The following is a 23,019-nucleotide window of genomic DNA, read 5'->3' as shown; positions in this document are numbered from 1 at the left end:
GTACTGGTAGTGTGGTAAAAATGGACTGAAGGGGAGGGAAAATGGAAGGTACAAGAAAAGAATAGGAAAGAGAAGGACTCAAAGTAATTAGAGTTTTACCTTAAATTGTTAAGAAAACAAGATTTTATTTTCTAATAAAAGATGCTTGTGTTTCTGTTTTATTTTTATTTTCATTTTAATTTTACTGAATTTGTGACACTCAGCACTTGATATATTTTCTGATGGAAGTAGTCTTTAAAATACAAAGTACATATTTCCATAATATATACTAGAACCTAAGTCCTTTATGTTTTATTTTTGCATGCAAAATAATACAATAATTAATAAATAATAATACAAAAATAAACTCACAACTGTAAACCTACTTTTGCCCACCTTGTGTATTTCCCTGTGATCAGAAGCCTTCTGGAATAGAGTTTCTCAGCTGTGGCATTATTGATATTTTGGGCTGGCTAACACTGTTGTGGGAGAACTGTCTGTTTATTATATAATGTTTAGCAGCATCCCTGCCCTCTACTCAGTAGATGCCAATAGCATCCACACCCACCCCATGCTGTGACAACTGGAAATGTCTCCAGATATTGCCAAATGTCGCCTGCTAAGAAAGGCACCCCCAGTTGAGAACACTGCTCTAGGAGAGAATAAAACTACTGTTTTTTGAGGGCTTGCTTTATATATCAGGCTCTTTGCATATATCGATGCTTACAATTATCTGACAGCCTTGGTATCATTAACCCCATTTAATAAACAGAAACTGGTGCTCAGAGATACTCAGTATGTTGTCTATGGTCACATATCCCTTTCCTGAACCCGGTTCCTTTTCAAATTTTTTACTGTATCTGTAGATGATGCTACTGTCTAGCCTGGATCAGAAAGTCAGGATTTATCAGTGACACCTCTGTCTCCCTCATTTTCCACATCAAAGCTGTCACCAAGCTTGCCCTCCTCCTACTCCCAATCACTCTGCTTCTCTTTATTCCCATTGCTGCACCAGGTGTATGCAAATAGCCTTGTAACTGGTTTGCTGGCATTTCTTATCGTTTTCCAATTCTTTTTTTAACTCTTCCTCACTGAAGGCAGAGTAATTTTTTCCCCCCAAAATGTATGCATAATCTGATACGTTGGCCTCTATATTAAGACATTTCAAATGGCATTTGGTTTGTATTAAATTAAAGACCAGATTTTTTAACATGGCCTAACAAGACCTTGAGTGGCCTGCTCTCTACCTCTCTAGCCTCATCTTGAATCTTGTTTGCTTTGCTTTGCTTTCTTGGTTCCAGCCAAGCTGATTTTCACTTAATCCCTCAAATATGCTTTACCCTCTACTGCCACAAACTCTTTGCTCATGATGTTTCTGCGGTCCTTTACCACCTTCCATCTAGTTGACTCTTTCTATTCATACATATCTCACCTTTATCATTACTCTTTCAAGGAAGCGTCTTTCACTTCTTTGTGTCAGTTCCCTCTATTAGGATTTCAAATTGCCATCATAGCTCTAATTTGACTTTTTTTGCTGAGCAACCCTTTAGTTAATGTCTTTCTTTCCCACCACTGTATAAGTTCTATATTTTGAGGATTATGTTTGTTTTGCTCACCATTATATTCTAACTATCTATTAGAGACCTTAGCAAATACGTATTTTTTTATTTTTTTATTTGCTAATAAGCAAATACGTATTTGCTGTCTAGAATCACATACTTGAGACTTGAAGTTGAGTGCAAAAATACCGTAATAAATTGCATAGAAAATTCAGGTATTTTGTTTTTCTCAATAATACCTGTTTTGATTTTATAACAATACTATATTAAAAACACAGTCTTACATCTCTTATCATTGTTGACCATTTTGTTGTCAACCTTTTCTACATTTCTAAAAATTTAGAAGTGGTCATACCACTGAACTGCAGAGAAATAGTTTTTCAAGTTTTATCAGGTAGAAGAGGTATGGTCATAGGGATAGTCAGATAACAGGACAGTTTCCCTGGAATGTGTGGGTAATTTGTAGTACACAGAATCAAGAATTGAATATATATTTTTAAATTTCAAAAATAGAGATATATTTGGAAGCTCAAATGCTTAACAAATAGCATGATGAGAATATATTAACTATTAAGCTGTGTGAATAAGACTAGTAAGATTTTAATAGCACCCTTTTAAAAAAAAATAAACATTTGTCTGTAACCCAAACCTTAATTTGAATATCTAATACATGGAATTAAACATAAGCCAATAATACCATTTTGGAGAATATTCTTGAGTTCTACCCCTAATACCTATTATCCCAGTTGACACAATATACATGACCCAATAAAGCCATAGTTGGAAACACTGGAAAAGTAAACCTAAAATTATGCAATACCAATTTTAAAAAATGTGAACAAACCTTTTTGAATAGTTTTTTTGAAGGTGTTGTACAGAAATGTTAAACTATACAGCAAATCAAGGATGACAGGCGTTATTTATAATGTTCTCAGGTCTTTTAGACATGGATATATTCTAATTAAAAACATTGCCAGTTGTTTGTAAAAGCTAACATTAAAGTTTATTTTTACTTACATGGATAATAAGAGAATGTGAAATTAAAAACTGCCCTTATTTTGCTTTTTGATCGGTCGGATCTCTTATGCCACTTCTGGCATCAGAAATATCCACTTACATGTTCTGTGTTTAAGATGAGGTTTTCTTAATTCTGTGATTCAACAGCAGTGCTGCCTTCTCTTTTCTAGGGCATGATAATTTGTGTGTGTGATTGTTTTCTTCATGGAAGAGTGACCCATTCTTGTGCCGTAAAAGCTTACATTTCTAACAAGTTAGTTTTAATTCTCATGTGTTTTGTGAGGAACAAAGATAACAAATAAACTTCAGGATTTAATCATTTGAAAGTAAATGATTTGCTAGGTTACCCATCAGATTTTAATATGATAAATGGAATTCTGTTGTTTTTTTTTACTTTTTTTAAAAAACAGACTTTGATAGTACCTAAAATTATGATCCCTTTGGCATTATCTACTTAGCTGCTGACTTTCTGGCATTGCAGTGGTACATGATTTAACATGAGATAAATTTTAGAAAGAATTTTTCAGTTGAGAGTTGCTATAGTAGGATGTATTTCATTTGAGATTTTTATCTCAACTAAAACTTAAACTTAATAGTTATTAAATCGTCAGCAGTCAGTGCATCAAAAGATTGTATGCTTCTTGGTAGTTATTCATAACTGGAACATGGTTATATTTTTAGTCATTTCATAAAGCTGATATTTGAAAAGTAGTATTCATCAATAAGTAGTTGATAATGATGCTGGTTCTTTATGAACTATGAGGGTTTTAATTATTTGTAAAAAAGCTAGGTAATGTGGTACTTCACATAGTAAGAATGTGTAAGGTGAAGACCAGAATCACAACTCAGTAATGTTGTTAATACATCATTTGCTCTTCTTTGTCTTTTCCAGTTGGCTTTAGTTTCCACTTTGGAAAATAATTCCTTGTTAGTCTTTGGGTTTTAAATAATCTTAACAAATGTATAGAATCAGTTTCCTTATTTTATTCCTCTAACAAATTGTAGTGAATATTTCAGTATCCAAATGCTACAATATATAAATGGCAATTGGTAGTAGGAGAAACAGGATTCAAAAAGTCGCTTCTAGGTAAAATGTCATTATTGACCAAATAATAAACCAGGCATGTGGATTTTTTTCCCCTATAATATGTCATGGTTTTAAAATACAGCATTTTGTGCCCTGGCTGGGTAGTTCAGTTGGTTGAAGTGTCATCGTGAACATTGAAAGTTTGTGGGTTTGATCTCCAGTCAGGGCGCATACCTAAGTTATAGGTTCTGTCCCTGGTCGGGACATGTATAGGAGGCAACCAGTCAGCGTTCCTCTCTCACATCTCTGTCTCTATCCCTCCCTTTCTCTTTCTCTTTAAAATCAGTAAATATATCCTCAGGTGAGGATTAAAACACAGCATTTTGTGTTCTCCTCTTAATGCTAATCAAATATTAATAGATTGTAGACTAGCTTTTTAAAAGTTTTACTCTAAATATAACAACTACTTATGGATTACTTGGAGAAGGTGCCTTAGGAACCCAAATATTTATTACTATTTTTGCCATGTATAATGCGCAGTTTTTGCCCAAATTTTTGAGGGAAAAATAAGAGTGCACATTGTACATGGGTAGGACCTGAAATAACTTGTATCTGTTCTTGTGTTTTGTAATGATTTGTTACATAAAATTTCTTGTACCATAATATGTTCAAAAATGCTAAAATTCTTTGGTAATTAAAAAAAACACAAGTTATCTAAATATAAATAAAAATTCAATTAAGATATTGAAATGAAAGGTTTTTTCCCTGAAAGTTTGGGCCTAAAACATGGGTTGGCAAAATATGGTGTATGTAATGCTAATGTACTTGGTTATCCAGTTTTTGACAAAAGTATAATAAAAGCAGCAAATTAAAAGTGGGGAAACAGATTGCCACAGGAAATGCTTACGGCAGTGAAACTGACAGCTGACTCAATATTGAGAGCAAAGAATAAGATGGAAGAATGGAGGCAAATAACTAACAAACCAAGCACGTCTTACTTGATATAGCTCGAGAAGCAGCAGCCAGCCTTCCAGAAGGCAGTTCTGGAGTTACGACACATTATAGTAATTGTCCCAATCACTATCCTGTGTTGTCAGGGAAAGATTAAATTATGTTCCATATACTGTGTTTTAAAAGGCAGGGAAATTTATAACACTGGGAACACTTCCTTTCAAAATAACTACAGTAAGAAATGTTTTTATACTTAAATGGTAATCCATTAGCTATTTGGAAATTTGGCTGTTCAGGACTTACTCTACCAGTTCACAGTAATAGTTGTATTCTAAACATGAGTCATAATTTGATATCTCCCACGTTTTTACCAATTATGCGTCACTATTTAATAAGATCCTGCTTTCTCTTACCTTGAAAATATATTTTAAGAGGTTTAGCTTGTGATTGTGATATGTATTCCAAAGGAATGTGTAGGACAGAATATTCTTTAACATGCTTAAATACTTAAATTCTGGTTTGGAAGATTGATGGCAAGGGAAAGAAAGGGCAGTCAGTAATTAAGGAAAAGAGGGAGAGGTTAGAGTGGCATACCTGAGCAGACTGTAGAGAGTCGGATCCTGCCCAAAGTATGTAGAGAGGGGTAGGGTGCAGGGCATGGATGACAGGATTAGTTTAAACAGGAGCACATGTGCCCTTCCAGTATAGCAGGAGGGAAGACGTGCAAGTGCTGTGTTTGCTGGATGGTTTGCAGGTGTAGTGTGGTAGGAAGATGAGGAAACTCTTGTCTGATTTTAATTCTCTTTGAGGCCATCTGCTGAGAGTGAGAGGGGAGCTGGTGGAGGGCCCGAAGTTTAATGGTGGTCTCCTAGACAGCCGCTGTGGAAAGTGGGAAGTTTTGATACTTGTGTCGAAGAGCCAGTTGAGCTTATCAGCTTATAGTGAAACTTTTAGCAAAATTTAGTGAGTTTTCTGTAATAACATGGCAAGTAGGTCATAGGACCCGAGAAGGAAGATGATTGACTGCCTTCAGAATAGACTAAAATAGTGCTGGATTTGGTTGTGAGGGATAGTAGACTGAAGCAGAGAAGGAGTGGTTTTACTTTATTATTATATTTCAACCATCAGAGTATACAATTGACATTTGAAATGTCTGAATTTTAATACTGTTATCTACTATTTTTGAACAGTGGTTAATGCTATTAAAAATATTATTCCTGGAATATTCTTGAAAAAATGTACAAGCAGAGCCTTTGAACAAAAGCAGCTTGCTGTTATTTTTAGAAGGTTAAATCTGCATCAGTCACCTTTCTATTAGAGAAACAGAACTACTAAGAGATAGACCCAGGTTTCTGACAGGGATTTGACCTTGTGAAATTGTGGGAGCTGGTTAAGCAGTCTCTTTAAGGCTTTTGTGTTTGTATCTGATGTGGGAGCTTGAAGTCCAGAGGGCAGGCGCACTTTGGAGAGAAAAGCGAATGTAAAAAGGAGGAGAACAAGTTGGAATCCACAAGCATGAGCAGGAGCTGCCAAGGATGGACAGAAACCCGTGTCAATTCTTATGCCTCTGACCTTGGTGGTATGGATATCCTATAGCCCAGGCCATGAGCTAAATGCACACAGCTGGCCTGACAGTTGGAGAAGCTGAAGGAGGATGGAAGGAAAGGTGGAGCAGTTGCAGTGCAGCTGCTGCCTTATATCAAGGGGAGAGCTGCAGAAAAGTGACCGTGTATGCAGTGTTGCTGCTTCATTTCTAGTCTCCCAAGTCTCCTATAAGAATCTGTTTTGTTGCCTACCCCAGCCATAACACAGATAAGGGAATTCTGGTGGTAAATGCATGACAGACGAGTCAAATTGACAGTGACCACGACCCATGCCTTGTCACCTTGGTACATCTCCTTAAACTACATTTAATCTCCAAATAAAGAAAAGAATGAAGTCATGCTTCTAACATGTTATAACTATCCCATGTACAACCAAATGCTTGCCAGCCCTTTCCCCAGCATAGTATACAAAGCTACTATTAATATATTCTGTGTAAGATGGTTAGGGGATAAGAGAGGGGAAGAAAAAGAATGGTTAATATTTACATGTATATTTACATACACATATTCATATAAAATATTGAAGGGCCATTATAACTATTATAATATTAATTTTCAAAACTGTTTATGTGGTTTTAGCTGGTTTTTATAACTGCTTTCTTCTGTTACCCATTCTACATCCCCTTTGCCCTCAAAGCTGCTTAGCTGTGGAAGGTCTGGGCCATATATTGGCAGTTCTGCCTTAATTGAGTTGTAGTTTATTATTGACTTTAATCATGGGTCATAAGAATACTAAGAGGTACCCCAAAAGATCTCCTACAGTCAAGATACACTTCCCTTTACCCCGTTGTGTAATAGCAACCCAGATTGCCCTTGATAGTCAGAATCACTTATCCAGCCAAGGGGCAGTCTCAGTTCCCTTCTTTACCCTTTTGTCAGTGGCATGAAGAGCCAAAGCAGCCAAGTGGCAGTCTCAGCTTCAAGTTCAGTGAGTCACTTTTGTGACCCTTGGTAGAAGTGTTCCTCCCTTTAGAACTAAGGCCTCTAGACCAGTAGGGCCTAAAGTCACATAGATGGGAAGCAAAAAATTTGCTAGTAGTCAGAGGGGCAATAGTGAGGTGCTTCACTCCTGTTTTTCCCCCTAGATTCCCAGACCTGTGAATCCTGGCTGTGGGAGAGATCTCATCATAGTTGGGTTGCCAATTTAGGGCATATACTTCATCCTGGAGGACACTGCCCTAGACCCAGAATTTGTCACCTAGCCAGCACTTGTAATGAAATCTTGAAAAGGCCAGTTCAGTGTTGTTTCAAGCCAGCTACCTCAGAATGATGGGGAACAGAATTAAATGGACTGGGTCATTAACTGGTGGTCATCTGACCTCTCTTCCTCCCACAATTTTTTTTTTTTTACTTTCCTCCCTCTTAGACTTAATACATTCTCCACAATCTGTTAACAATCTGTCCATTAAAAAATGTGTTTTTAAAGAATGTTGGTTATTGTTGCCAAATATAGGAAGATGATATAGGAGGAGGGAATTACAGTTTTTGTTCTTGGATAGATGAGTATGATATTTTATTTCAGTTGTGTTGAAGAATCATTGAGACTTAATTGGCAAGACTATACCCTGTTTAATTCAAACACTGTGAATAAGTCAGAAAGTTTGGCAATATCCATGAACATAGATATAAAGAATAGAAATTCTGTCTCCTATGTACAGAAAATTTTATTTATATTGAATAATATTCTATGATCAGTCATGAACTAATTTTTAATAACAATGTTTGTATAGTACATGAAGGCTCAGATATATATGAAAGTGCATATTCTTTTCCTACTGATATTTTTAGAGAAGATAAATACTTATTACAATCGAGTATGTTTATTTTGGATGAAATTTTTCTTAAAATTCTCTATTCTGCATGAAAAATTACTCTACAGAGTATATTCTCTCTTTTTTTAAAGATGGTTTTCTTAAGCATGAGAGGCCCACTATGTACAATACCAGGCACTCTTCAGTTTTATAGTTAGAGTCACCTGTGTTTGATTCCTTGCCCTGTCTCTTAGTAGCTGTGTGATTTTGATTGTTACATAGTCTCTTTTAGCTTCAGCTTTTTAATATGTCAAGGGAGAATGACAGTTCCTATGTTGTAGGGATATTTGAATGAGAGAGTACTTAACTTTAATATTATTACCTGGCACATAGTTGCTTACTACTATGAAAAAGATCAGTTATGATATTTTTTAAAATGTAATATATTATGGTTGAGATACAGGTCTGATGTTAAAATAATAATTTGTAAGCTAGGGCAGTTTACATAAATAGATAAATCTAAAAGAATAAAGAGATATACCAGGATTAATATGGAGATAAATAAGATACAAATAAATTCCTAGGATGGACAAGGAAGCTAAAGTGTTCTGGGAAATACCTAAGTAGTAATCTTTTTACCATATTCTCTCAGTGATAGTTTAGAAATTTTCTTCTGTTTATATTTTGTTCCATTTCTCTTTTTTTGTAGTTATTGAAGGTAGAAGTTGACATTTGAGGATTTTCTTGTTTTCTGATACTGGCGTTCAGTGCTTTCATGGTCCCAGGGAATACCGCATTAGCCAGCGTCCCACATGTTCTCACATGGGGTGTGTGTGTGGTTTTTTTTTTTTTGCTGTTCCAAATACTTTAATTTTCTTTTTGCTGTTGTTGATCTCTGGACTATTTGGAAGTGTGCTATTTAGTATCCAAATTATTAGCAATTTTCCAAATATCGTTATGTTATGAATTCTAATTTAATTCAGTTGTATTCAGGGTACGTATGTATGTTACCTGAATCCTTTTAAATTTATCGAGACGTGTTATGGTCATGAATGTCATCTATCTTGGTAAATGTCCTGTGTGCACTTGAGACGAATGTGTATTCCGCTGATGTTGGAAAGAATTTCTAGCAGTGTTAGGTCAACTTTGTTGATAGTTTTTTCAAATCTTCTATGTGCTTAGTGATGTTTTACTTGTTCTGTACATTTTTGAAACAGTGGTGTTTAATTTTCTGACTATAGTTGTGGATTTTTATATTTCTCCTGCAGTTCTGTCAAGTTTTGCTTCATATATTTCGAAACTCTGTTATTAGGTACATAAACTTTAAGATTGTTATGTCTTCTTGATGGTATGACTCTTTTATCATTATGAAATGACCTTCTTATCCTTCACAGAATTCTTTGCTTTGTGTTCTACTTTCTCTGACATGAATAGAGCCACTTCAGCTTTCTTCAAATCTTTTAAAATATCTGCTAAGATCCAAGCATCTTGCTAGTGCTTTGTAGTTGGTGATAAAAGGTAGTAGTTCTCCTTTTGGTGCTTAGTAGGCTAAGTAGAACTTAGAACTGAATCTAATGAAAGTAAAACCACAAGTTAATGTGCAATTATGATACAGTGTGGTCATAAGACTGATGGGAGTACAGTACTGAAGGAGCTTAGAAGATCTAGGAAAGCTTTTTCATGGAGGTGACAACTAACTCTAAGCCTCAGATTGAAATATGAGCAGGAGTAGAATGGCAAAATCGGTCAGAGAGTGGTATGTGCAAAGCCTGAACATAACAATACTTTTGGGGACTAAAAATAGGGTAGCTGGACCATAGAGTTTGCATAGGCATGTGATCAAATGTGATTGGAGAGGTTATCAATTCCACATCACAAACGGATTTGTATTAATAACAGTGGCTCGCATTTATGAGTCCTTACTGTGGGCCAGGCATGTGTTGTGAGGATTAAGTAAGATAACCCTATTAGACAGATAATATTGTTATAACCATTATACAATGAGGAAATGAAGCATAGACAGATAGAACAGAGAGATTAAATAACTTGCCCAAGGTTATATAGGTAGGCAATAGAATTTTACCATGGTCCTTCTATTGAGTTCAAGCTTTTAACTATTGTGCCTTTCTGTGTGTATGATTTAGTAGACTAAACCGGAGTTTGGACTTGATTCTGATCATAAGGCAGAGCTCTTTGAGGATTTTAATCAGGAACATAAATTTGTGTTTTGTGTTATAAAAGCATCACCCTGGGTACACTTTATATTGGGGGAGGTGTGGAGAAGGCACCTAGAGATATAGTTGAAAAATGTTTCATGTGCTGTATAGAATATGTGCTAATTTTAACGTGAAAGTGATTCTCTGTGGTTCAATTTCTCATCTGTTAAATGGAAATGACAGTGGTCCCGTTCACAAGAATGGAAAACAATCAACTTACATAGAATTGTATGTAGTAATTACTCAGTAAACTTTAACTGTGATGATGATGATGATGATGATGATGATGATGATGATGATGATGGTGATGATGATGGATTGTCCCTTGAAGGTCAAGCTTAAATTTTAGTCATGTTTTCTTTTTCTCTTGTTTTTAATATACGAGTTTTTATCCTAAAACTTATAAATATTACTTAAGTATTCTATAGTACAATAAAATCTTAACTACTACCTTCTACCTCCCACTACTATTTTGGTTTTTCAGTTTATGGGAAAAACAGATGGAGACTACTATACTCTGGATGACATGTTTGTCTCCAAAGCAGCTGAAAGAGAACGTTTTGGTGAAGAGGAAGAGAACCAGAGGAAAAAAGCTATTGCTGAACACCGGAGTCTTGCTGCACAAATGGAAAAATGTCTGTATTGTTTTGACAGCTCTCAGTTTCCCAAGCACCTTATTGTTGCAATAGGTATTAAGGTAAGAAGATAACATTTATTGTTCTAAAGCAGCAGTTGAACGGTGTGGGTAGATTTGCTTCTTTTTTCGTTCTTGTAAGATTCCTAATGAATCTGTCTTCTCTTATTCTATGTTTCAAATATTTCTTCTCTTTTCTTTTGATTTTTTAAAAAAAGTTTTTATTGTTATTCAATTACACTTGTCCCCATTTTTCCCCCATTACTCTCCCCTCCCTTATCGACCCCCCACCTTCCACATTCAAGTTGTCAGCTAAGACTACAGTCGTATTGAAGCAACTAGGGAATTCACTTTCAAGCTCACTCACATAGCAGTTGGCAGAAATAATGAAACATAGGACACGTGGGCCTTTCTGTAGGACTGCTCACAACATAGTTTTCTTCAGACAGGGATCTGAGAGAGCATACCCAGGACAGAGGCTGCAGTCTTTTATAACCTCTATTGAAAGTAACGTACCCTCACTTCTGCCAAATGCTACTTGTCACACAGATGAACCATGGTACAAATTTGAGAGAGGACTACAAAACGGTATTAGGAGTCAGGGATCTTTTGGGGCTATCTTGGAGGCTGTCTTCACACTCAGATCTTGGCAAAATGTTAGGCAGTGAGGCTCCTCATGATAGAGTGTTAGCTTGAGTGGGGTTGAAGCCAAGGAACTCCTCCTAGTAATAAATGATCAGATGCAAACTCTAAAGCATTTAAAATGTGTGGCTGGAGAAAAAGGAATAGGCCTTGTGGCTACTAATGTTCCATAAATGTAACTGTGATTGTAGTTTACACACCATCTAAGGAATCAAGAACTAAGGATCCAGAGTGCATCCCCAGCTTTCCTGGTTCTAAAGACGAACCAGGTGCATCAGAATCACTGGGAAAACTTGTCAAAAGCGCAGATTCTTTACCTGAGATATACTGTATCAGAATCTCTGTGTTGGGCTCACTAGGTAATTTTGATAAAAAGCTAGATTTGGAAACCACCATGATATCACATAAGTTTTTGTTATTTATTTATTATTTTATTATGTTTCTTTTCTTTTTCTTTTCCACTTTTTTTTTAATTGTTCAAATGCATTTGTCTCCATCTTCCTGCCACCACTTTCCCCTGCCCCATCCACCTCCACCTCTCACCCTCAATCCTTTCCCCCTTTGGCTTTGTCCATCGGTCCTTGGTTTGTTCCATGTTCCTTGATTTGTTCCTTGATTTGACCCTTCCCTTTCTTTTCCCCATTACCCTTCCCCTCCTTCCCTCTCGTTACTGTCAGTTTGTTTTTTCTTTCAATGTTGCTGCTTATATTTTTCTTGCTTGTTTGTTTTGTTGATGAGGTTGCGCTTATAGGTGACATTGTATGGTATTTGTCATTCACCCCCTGGCTTATTTCACTTAGCATAATGCTCTCCAGTTCCATCCATGCTGTCGTGAAGGGTAGTAGTTCTTTCTTTCTTTCCACTGTGTAGTATTCCATTGTGTAAATGTACCATAGTTTTTTGATCCACTCAGTTACTGATGGACACTTAGGTTGCTTCCAGTGCTTGGCTATTGTAAATTGTGCTGCTATGAACATTGGGGTGCATAGGTTCTTTTGAATTGGTGTTTTGGGATTTTTAGGGTATAATCCCAGCAGTCGAATTGCTGGGTCCAAAGGCAGTTCCATTTTTAGCTTTGTGAAGATATTCCAAACTGTTTTCCACAGTGGCTGCACCAGTCTGCATTCCCACCAACAGTGTACTAGGGTTCCCTTTCCTCCACAACCTCGCCAGCACCTGTTTGTTGATTTGTTTATCGTGGCCATTCTAACCAGTGTGAACTGGTAATCTCATTATGGTTTTAATTTACATTTCTCTGATGGCTAGTGGTGCTAAGCATCTTTTCACATGTCTCTAGGCCCTGTGTACGTCCTTCTTGGAGAAGTGTCTGTTCAGGTCCTTTGCCCATTTTTTAATTGGATTGTTTGTCTTCCTGGAGTGGAGTCATGTGAGTTCTTTATATATTTTGGAGATCAAACACTTGTCCGAGGTATCATTGGCAAATATATTTACCCATATGGTTGGTTCCCTTTTCATTTTGCTGATGTTTTCTTTAGCCATGTAGAACCTTCTTATTTTGATGAAATCCCACTTGTTTATTCTTTCCTTTATGTCCCTTGCACTAGGGGACTTATCAGTGAAAATATTGCTGCGTGGAATATCTAAGAGTTTCTTGCCAATGTTCTCCCCTAGGACTTTTATGGCATCAGGACTTATATTTAAGTCTTTTATGAATATTTAGTTTATTTTTGTGTATGTTGTAAGTTGGTGGTCAAGTTACATTTTTTTTGCATGTAGCTGTCCAGCCCTCCCAACACCATTTGTTGAAGGGGCTATTTTTACTCTACTTTATGCTTCTGCCCCCTTTGTCAAATATTATTTGGCCATGGAGACATGGGTTTATTTATGGGTTCTCTGTTCTGTTCCATTGATCTATATGTATATTCTTATGCCAGCACCAGACTGTTTTGATTATAGTGGCTTTGTAATACACTTTGGTGTCAGCTAGTGATCCCTCTTGCTTTGTTCTTCTTTCTCAAAATTGCTGCGGCTATTTGGGGTTGTTTATGGTTCCATATAACTTTTTGAAATGTTTGTTCTATATCTGTGAAATATGTTATTGGTATTTTAATAGAGATTGCATTAAATCTATGAATTGCTTTGGGTAGTATGGACATTTCGATGATGTTAATTCTTCCAATCCATGAACATGGACTATGCTTCCATTTATTTGTGTCTTCCTTAATTTCTTTTTTCAGTGTTGTGTAGTTTCCTGAGTACAGGTCTTTTAACTCCTTTGTTAAGTATATTCCTAGGTACTTTATTTTTCTTGTTGCGATAGCAAATGGGATTTTTTTCCAGATTTCTGATTCTGATATTTCATTGTTGGTGTACAAAAATGCCTTCGATATCTGAATATTGACTTTGTATCCTGCTGTTTTTACCAAATTCACTTATTAGGTTGAGTAGTTTTTTGGTGGGAGTCTATAGGGTTTTTTTATGTACATTATCATGTCATCTGCAAAGAATGAGAGTTTTATTTCCTCCTTTCTAATTTGGATGCCTTTATTTCTTTTTCTTGTCTGATTGCTGTGGCTAGGACTTCCAATATTATGTTGAATACAAGTAGTGAAAGTGGGCAAGCTTGTCTTATTACCAATCTTAGTGGGAAAGCTTTTAGTTTTTGCCCGTTGAATATGATGTTGGCTGGAGGTTTTTCATATATGGCCTTTCTTATGTTGAGGTATGCCCCTTATATTCCCACTTCGCTGAGTGGTTTTTTTTTTTTTATCATGAATGGATGCTGTACCTGATCAAATGCTTTTTCTGCACCTATTGATATGATCATGTGACTTTTGTCTTTCCTTTTGTTTGTATGATGTATTATGTTTATTGATTTGTGAATATTGAACCATTCTTTCATTCCTGAGATGAATCCCACTTGATCATGGTGTATGATCTTTTTAATGTATTGCTGGATGCAGTTTGCCAGTATTTTGTTGAGGATTTTAGTGTCTGTGTTTATCAGCGACATTGGCCTGTAGTTTTCTTTCTTGGTTGTGTCTTTATCTGATTTTGGATTTAGGATGATGTGGGCCTCATAGAAAGAGTTTGGAAGTCTTCTCTCTCCTTGGATTTTTTGAAATAGTCTGAGAAGGGGTTAGCTCTTCCTTTAGTGTTTTGTAAAATTCTCCTGTGAAATCGTCTGGTCCAGGGCTTTTGTGTGCTGAGAGTTTTTTGATTGCTGCTTAAGTTTCACCAGCTGTAATCTGTCTGTTCAGGCTTTCTGCTGCTTCTTTATTCAGTTTTGGAAGGGCATATTTTTTTGAAATTTGTCCATTTCATCGAGGTTTTCAAATTTCTTGGCATATAATTTCTCGTAGTAGTTTCTTAAATCCTTGTATTTCTGTGGTATTAATTGTAATTTCTCCTCCTTCATTTGTAATGTTATTTATTTCGGCATTCTCCCTTTTTTCTTGCTAAATCTGGTTAAAGGTTTGTATTTTGTTTATCTTTTCAAAGAACCAGCTTCTGGATTTGTCGATTCTTTGAATTGTTCTTTTAGCCTCTATGTCATTCATGCCTGCTCTGATCTTGATTCCTTCCTTCTACTCGCTCTGGGCTTTGTTTGCTGTTGTTTCTCCAGTTCTTGAAGTTGTAGTGTTAGGTCTTTTATTTGAAATGTTTCTGTCTTTTTTAGGTAAGCCTGTATTGCTATGAACTTCGCTCTCAGGACTGCCATCGCCCCATAGGTTTTGGACTGTTGTGTGCTTATTTTCATTTGTTTCCAGAAACTTTTTGATTTCTTTTTTGATCTCACTATTGACACATTCATTGTTTAATAGCATGTTATTCAGTCTCCATGAGTTTGAATGTTTTTGAGATTTTTCCTTGAGGTTATTTTCTCGTTTCAAGCCCTTGTGGTCCAAGAAAATGCTTGTTATTTCAGTTTTCTTGAATTTGTTGGGGCTTGTTTTGTGTCCTATCATGTGGTCTATCTTTGAAAAAGTTCTATGTGCATTTGAAAAGAATGTGTATTTTGCTTCTTTGGGATGAAAAGTTCTATATATGTCAGTTAAGTCCTTTAGGTGTAATGAATTGTTTAGTTCCACAATATCCTTGTTGATATTTTGTTCGGAAGATTATTCATTTTTGACAGTAGGGCGTTAAAATCCCCCTTTTATCAGTGTGTTGCTGTCTATACCTTTCTTGAAGTCCTCCAAGATTTTCCTTATATATTTGGGTGCTCCTATTTTGGGTGCATATATAGGTTTACAATGTTTATGTCTTCTTGATCGACTCTTTCTTTGAGTATTATGAAGTGTTCTTCTGGGCCTCTTTTTATGGCCTTTGTTTTGAAATCTATTTTGTCTGATGTAAGGATTGCTACCCGGCTTTTTGTTTTCCTGTCCATTTGCTTGGAATATTTTTTTCCATGCTTTTACTTTCAGTCTGTGTAGGTCCTTTGTTCCGAGGTGAGCCTCTTGTAGGCAGCACATGTGCGGGTCCTGTTTCCTTATCCATTCAGTTACCCTATGTCTTTTGATGGGAACATTTAATCCATTTACATTTAAGGTTATTATCAATAGGTACTTATTCATTTTTTTCCCTTTGTACCTTTGTTCCTCTCTTTCTTACTTTTTCTGTTCCTATTCTTAAAGCAGTCCCTTTAGCATATCTTGCAGTGCTGGTTTGGTGAAGGTGTATTATTTTTAGCCTCCTTTTGTCTGGGAAATTCCTTATTTCACCTTCCATTTTAACTGAGAGCCTTGCTGGGTCGAGCAGTCTTGGTTGCAGGCCTTTGCTTTTCATTACTTGGACTGTTTCTTGCCATTCCCTTCTGGTTTGTAGTGTTTCTGTTGAGATGTCAGCTGCTAGCTGTATCAGGGCTCCCTTGTATGTTACTACCTTTTTCCCCCTTGCTGCCTTTAGAACTCTCTGTTTGTCTTTGATATTTGCCATTTTAATTATGTTGTATCTTAGGGTAGGCCTCACTGGGTTCCTCTTGAATGGGACTCTCTCTGCTTTCCAGACTTGTATGTCTTTTTCTCTCCTCAAATGAGGTAAGTTTTCCATCATCGCTTTTTCAAACAGGTTCTCTATCCCTTGATCCTCTTCTCCTTCTGGTATCCCTATTGTACAGATATTATTATGTTTCAGATTGTCCTGCATCTCCCTAAATGCCTCTTCATTCTTTTTGAGTCTTTCTTCATTTTCTTGCTCTTTCTGGGATTTTTTTTCTACCTTGTCCTCTAGCCTGCTGATTCGGTCCTCTGCTTCATCTAGCCTGCTTTTGATTCCTCCGATTGTATTCTTCAATTCAGAAATTGTATTCTTCATTTCCTCTTGTCTCTTACTGATAGTTTTTATGTCCTTTTTCATGCCGATGTAGTTTGCAGTAAATTCCTCAGTTTCCCTGTAGGGTTTTGTAATTCTCTCTGAGCTCACTGAGCTCATTTGGCTTCCTTAGAACTGTTGTTTTGAATTCAGTATCTGATAGTTTACTTGCCTCTATTTCATTTAGTTCTTTTTCTAGAGAACCCGCCTTTCCTGTTGTCTGGGAGGTGTTTGTTCTCCCATTATTTGTGAGACTCTTCTTTTATGCTTCTGCTTCTTAAATTGATCTGTGCTTATAGAAGATTGAACTTCTATGGTAGGAGACCGCTGTTTTTTCTTTCTGGATCTGCCTCTGATGATGTCATATGTTTCTCTGTCTTACCTTAGACTGTTCGGGACTTCCAGGAATCTACTATCTGTTGTTGTTTCCTTTAGCTGTTAATCTAGTCACTCTGCACTCAGCAGTCAGACTTAGGCACCACAGGGCGGGGCAGAGTCCTTTCTGTGCACCATGTTATGGGTCCTCTCACGTTGCTGCTGCTCAGGGGAGTGATCTGCCTGAGCCAGATGGTTTCTGCTGGATGGGGGAGGAGTCAGCACCAGGATCCCGCCAGCCACTCTTTCAGTTCTTTCCCCAAAGCCTCTATCTCCAGTTTCTCCTTAAGTGTCTCTAGACCGATCTGTGGCTCCTTTAGCTACAGATCTCTGTGGCTGCCTCTCTGCTGTCAGCAGTCAGGGTAAAGCATCACCAGACTACGGCTGAGTCCCTCCTGGTGTTGGGCCTTTGTGTCCTCTCACGCTGCTGTTCTGAAATATTTTTTCTTTTCAGGCCTCGTGGGTCATGATTATTAAAATCAGTTTAGAGTGATTGTACATATGTAAATGACATGTTTCTGCTCTTTAGAGAGGCAGCATTGGGTAGTAGTTGAGGGCCTGGCATTTCAGAGCCAGACCGTCTCAATTCAGATTCTGGCTCTGCCATTTACCAGGTGTGTGACCTTAGTTTTATGGTTGGCACTTGATTCTCTATATTAAAATCACCTCCGAGATAAACTCAGTCTAAAGTAGCTTCTTTTCTTACTCTCTCATAGGATCTAATTATTCGCTAATGGGATATCTTATAATTTGAAGAAGTTTACTGTATTTTCTTTTATTTTTTTATTGTGTCTCTTCACCAATAGTCTATAAGTTCTATGAGGATATAGATAACTTTTACTCATCCTTGTATGCCAAGCAGACATGTTTATAGTAACTTATTTCAATAAATTTAATAATCACATATTTAATAGTCACTTATTTCAATAAATATGTGGTTGTCTAATTTTTATATTAGGTAAATCATTATTATGTACCTGATATATGCCAGACCCTAATTAGTCACTGGGGAAAACAGAGAGTCATATAATTGGGGAGCTTGTTATTCTAATAAATTAGGGAAGAAAATAAACAAAGTAATAATTTCTCTGATTTAATAAAACACTACTTAAAGCAGGGTAAGTGAGAAAATGGGATTGAATAATGGGAAGTGTTTTTGAGAAAGTGGTTAGAAGGCTTCTGAGGAGATATTTTGTAAAAATATGAAAGATGAGAAAGAGCAAGCAACATGAAGATAAGAATGAATAATGTTTCAGGAAGGGGTATCAGTGAGTGAAAAGCCTTGAGGAAAAAATGAACGTGGCATTCATGGAACAGAAAGAGGATTAGTGTAGTTGAAGTGGAGTGAGTGAGAAAAAGCGAGAAAAAGCTGAAGTGGAGTGAGTGAGAAAAAGTAAGAAAATGGAGAAGTTGAATGAATGAATGCTAGTTTTAGGAAATCATAGTTTTGGGAATATTCATACACATTTTTCTTAATTTGTTTAATTTGTTTGTTTTGTACACACATACACACCACTACATATCCAATGGCTTTTCAGTTCTGACTCTATTTTATATAGTTTAGGTCATTAAGACAGTCAATTTATCTTCTTTTTCTTCTTTCCCTCCATACTTTATGAAAAAAGATTAAGTGTAAAAATTCCATTAAAACTTTAGTCAATTACAGAAAACCCACCTTAGCTGGTTACTTGTATTAATTTTTTAAGTTCTTTTTCCAAACCATTACATAAAATTTTATATTTTTATAAGTATGATATTATGTATAAATATTTCATTCCCCTCTAGTCTGGTCCCTACCTTTAAAAAAAATAAGAATTAATTAAACATAAAGTAACACTTAAATTTTTCCTACAGTGCTTTAGGAGAAGAGTGGGCTTATTTTCAACAACTTCTTTTTCCCTTGCGCATGAAAACAGCCTGGGCACAGGGTGTGCAGACCTTTTGTCAATTTCCTGTTTTGTAAGGCCAACAATTACTTTGCTGTTGAGTAGAAATAATAAATAGTATTTCAAAGCAATTAAAACTCTCACACTGCTTGATTTTCTGATATTTAAAGTTAATGTTTTAAATCCAAATGTATTAATGGAACTCTAGTGGTACTCATTACAGTCAGAAAGTTAAATAACATTCTTGTCATCAGCTACCTCTGCCTTCTCTTTTTTGTAAAATAAAATCATCTAGCTACTTTTGTGTCTTACCACTATGCTTTACTTAAAAAACATTATACTTTTTTAAAAGTTTTTTTAATAGTTTATTTTTTAGTGTATTGTATTTGATATTTTGACTTTTTTAGAGCTGTTTTAGATTTATAGAACAATTGAGAAGATAGTATAGGGTTCCATATACCTCACACCCAGTTTTGTCTGTTGTTACATCTTATATTAGTACAGTAAACTTGTTACAATTAATGAAGCACTACTGATACTGGTTTTAAGTGAATATGTTTTTGATTTTACTATAAACTTAGGTGTTTACAGTATTTATTTTAGATATTTACCCATGTCTACTCCTGTCTTGTCCTTTCTCTGGAAAGTTTTAAAAATTTGTGTTTTTTTTAAATAAATACATAAATATTGTCTGCCATACAAAATATTTCTAACTAAAACCTAACAAAAAAATAGCAGAAAATAAGATCAAACCCCTTTGCAGAATATAATTTACATTCCTCATGAATACCTTTTGTTCATTATACATGAGGTCTGTCCAGAAGGTATCCAGACATGTAATATGAAAAATAGAGAAATTTATTGAAGAAGATACAGGAAACATTGAACATAGGACAATGACGCCTCAGTCCCTTTGGGTACCTCACACAGTTCTAATTGCCATCAACTGCCCCATCTTATTTTCCTGAATCAACAGCCTGAAATCTCTTTCCTGCCAAATGTGATTTCAGTGTTGGGAAAAACCAGAAGTCACAGGGTACCAAATTTGGGCCGTAGCGGGGGCCGAGCCTCCTGGGTCATTTGATATTTCACCAAAAAACTGCATGAGACGTGATGCATGAGCAGGTGTGGTGTTATGATGAAGCTGTCAATCACCAGTTGCCCATAGCTGTGGCCTTCTGAATTATCAAAATAGTTTCCATGGAGCAATATTCAAGCTTAACACAAAGTTTGATTTAGATTCATCATTGCTCTACTTGCTCAGTCATTTTGAATATAACGGCCACACAGTACACATACTCATTCAATGGCATCTACTGCCCCCCACTGACTAGTACAGTGAAGTCATTGTTCTTGCATGCACATTCCAGTCCACTTTCCTTGCTGCCAGGTTACGTTGATGTTGTGCAAACTGTTCTTGTTTTATTAACGATGGCTTGACATTTTCCAGATAGACCTCATACATACTGATTGACTCTTTTCAAAAAACAATAGCTTATAATGTAAAAATAGCACCAGCTTATAGGTAGTACATATGTATGTAAATAAATAGAATTTAGCCAGAGAAATAAAGCCATTTAGAGGTTATTTCCTTTCTCTCTTAGTTGGGTTAATTCTCTTTTCTCATCCAATGAGAGGAAGAAGGACTGAATTAATAAACATTAGTTAGACACTTCTGCTATTACCAGGCCATGTATTTTTTTTTTTTTAATTCTTGCAATATTATGTCAAGGGCTTTTAAAGCATAGCTTTCTCAGACCAAGGATAAAGTATCATTCATTCTGCCCTTGAGGAAGCTTAATCTTTGATACATAACTGTTAAAACTGAAACTTGTGTTGTTACTTTCCAGTTAATTAAAAGCTATCTTCATGGCTTTTAAAAGATTAAATATCTTTAAAAATATTAAAATATATTGCTTATAAACAAGTATGCTTTATTAAATGTTAGCCATATTTCCCTACTAAGGGGTTATCTGTTGCAACTGAGAATAAATAGCAATAACATTTCACGTTTGCAATTTTTTTCTTTGTAGGTTTATTTATGTTTACCCAACTTTCGATCTCTTACCGAGGGTCACTGCTTGATAGTCCCTTTGCAGCACCATAGGGCAGCTACCTTACTGGATGAAGACATCTGGGAGGAAATTCAGGTTAGCATGATAATGTTCATTATTATTGTAACACTCATGAGCAGTATTTACAAAACTATTGTGATAAATCCCAACAGGTTTTATATTCTGAACTTAAACACTTGTATATATTTCCACAGTTGTGTGTATCTGTGGATTATGATGTTTTCACCATGATCCCTTATGTACTGCATGCTTAGAAAGCCTTTTTATTGAGCCTTTTATCTCAAAAATTTATTGAGATATATTGACATCAAACATATAGTTTCAGGTGTGCAGCTGAAAGCTTTTGTCTACTAAATAAACTGTGACAAAGCAATTACTATTTTTACTTAAAAAAAATCAGTGTAAGATTTCTAATCTCTGCATTTGTGGAACATGAGATAATCATTCTTACCATAGTAAGATTATACATTACAGCCAAAAGGAAAGACATTTTCAGATAATAAAAAATAAATTTTGGAAGTTAGATATGTATATTCAGCTCTAATTTCTGTACTTTAATAACCTGGCCCAGAGTTTGGGTTCAGGGACTTTATTTTCTTTTCCTTTTTTTTTTTTTCTTTTGTGGCCTCAAGAAATTGCAAAGCACAGTGTGGGTGAAATTGCTGCTGAATTATTTTGACCGCATAATGACTGGAGAAGGGAGAGAAAGAAAGGAAAGAGAGGGAGGGAGGGAAGGAAACAAACTCTTGTTTTTCTGATACCTGACAACTGAGTAAGGGCTACAGGGACTCCTAGTTGGAAAAATGTGAGAACAGTAGAGGCTGCAGAAGAGACTATATACTGGTCTTTTCATCATGCTGATAGAGATGCCAAATGAGAGGATACTTTGACTGCATTCCTGAAATTCAGTCTGTTTCTCCCTGTAGTATTTAAGTTTATGCTGTGAAAGTTCAAGGACTGATTGTTTTAATGCATCCATGGCCAAGCAAGGGTAAGAAGGTAGACAAACATATTTGATGTGAGAATTTGTCTTTTTTCCTAGTAGTGGATGCCAGTGCAAAAAATAAAGTGGAAAGTATGCAAATTTAGTTTCAATTATTTTGAGACTTTTCTAAAATGCTTTTTAAAAATGTATGTATGGAAAATTTATTTAACATAGAGCAAAGGAAGCGCCAAAAGGGTTTTAAGTAATGCAGAAATCAAGTCTGTGTGTTTTATATGTCTGTAAGAAATTAAGCTACTTTATGAAAAACATTGAGGTGGATAAATAAGAAATTTATTCATTACAACATATACTGAGTGCATGAGTATAAAATATTCCAAGTGTTGTGAGAAATGCAGAGACAGAAGCATTTATTAATTCTGCCCAAAGGTATGATATATTCTAGTACAGGTTACTTTATAGTTTAGCAGATTTTGTAAGCCATATGCATTACAGAAAATTGAGTGAGGGAGGAAAAACCAAGTCGTTTTTATGTTAATAATGGCATTATTACTCTTTTTGTGTGTGTGATAAAAGAAAAAAATTGTTAGAAGTTGTAAATTATTATATAACATAGTAAATGAATAAAGAGACTGAATTCTGGCTTATTTAAAGAAATAGAGGTTTTCTGATTTTTGTTTTTACTTTCAAATATGTTTAAAAACTCAAATTACGTCCTTGTGAATATCCTTATGGTCATTCACCTCTTTTAGAGAATATATTTACAAGAATGATTAAACTTTGCAAAATACGTTGTTGGCAAATACAGAAGCCATTTCTTTCAAGTGATTTTTCTCACAATTCTCTAGTAACATTTAATTTTATATTTAATAAAAGATACAATATAAGTTTCAGCAGAGCATATGGGAAAACCACAAATTTTGAGTAAGTTCCAATTTTTTAGTTAATTTAAAAATGTAATGAAACTCTGTGTCTTTTAAATTTATCTTTATCAGTTTAACAAATATGCTTGAATCATATGTTATAGCCAGACAATGGTAGGTCCATTTTTAAAATATCCCAAATTAGCAGTATGGTGGTGGG

At 35.6% G+C, this 23,019-nt stretch overlaps 1 protein-coding gene across 1 annotated transcript in view; it reads left to right on the top strand.

The window, feature by feature from the left end:
• Positions 1-23,019, top strand: part of CWF19L2 (CWF19 like cell cycle control factor 2) — a 107,902-nt gene that overhangs the window by 68,781 nt on the left and 16,102 nt on the right. Inside the window, exons 13-14 of the mRNA XM_054592499.1 lie at positions 10,589-10,801; positions 20,952-21,068. Of these exons, the coding sequence (XP_054448474.1) occupies positions 10,589-10,801; positions 20,952-21,068 (330 nt within the window). The remainder of the gene's footprint in view (positions 1-10,588; positions 10,802-20,951; positions 21,069-23,019) is intronic.

Source organism: Pteronotus mesoamericanus, unplaced genomic scaffold, assembly GCF_021234165.1.
Source record: "Pteronotus mesoamericanus isolate MK-2021 breed Mesoamerican mustached bat unplaced genomic scaffold, CSHL_Meso_final scaffold_36, whole genome shotgun sequence".
Classification (NCBI taxonomy): Eukaryota; Metazoa; Chordata; class Mammalia; order Chiroptera; family Mormoopidae; genus Pteronotus; species Pteronotus mesoamericanus.
This window is presented reverse-complemented; position numbering and strand designations above follow the sequence as displayed.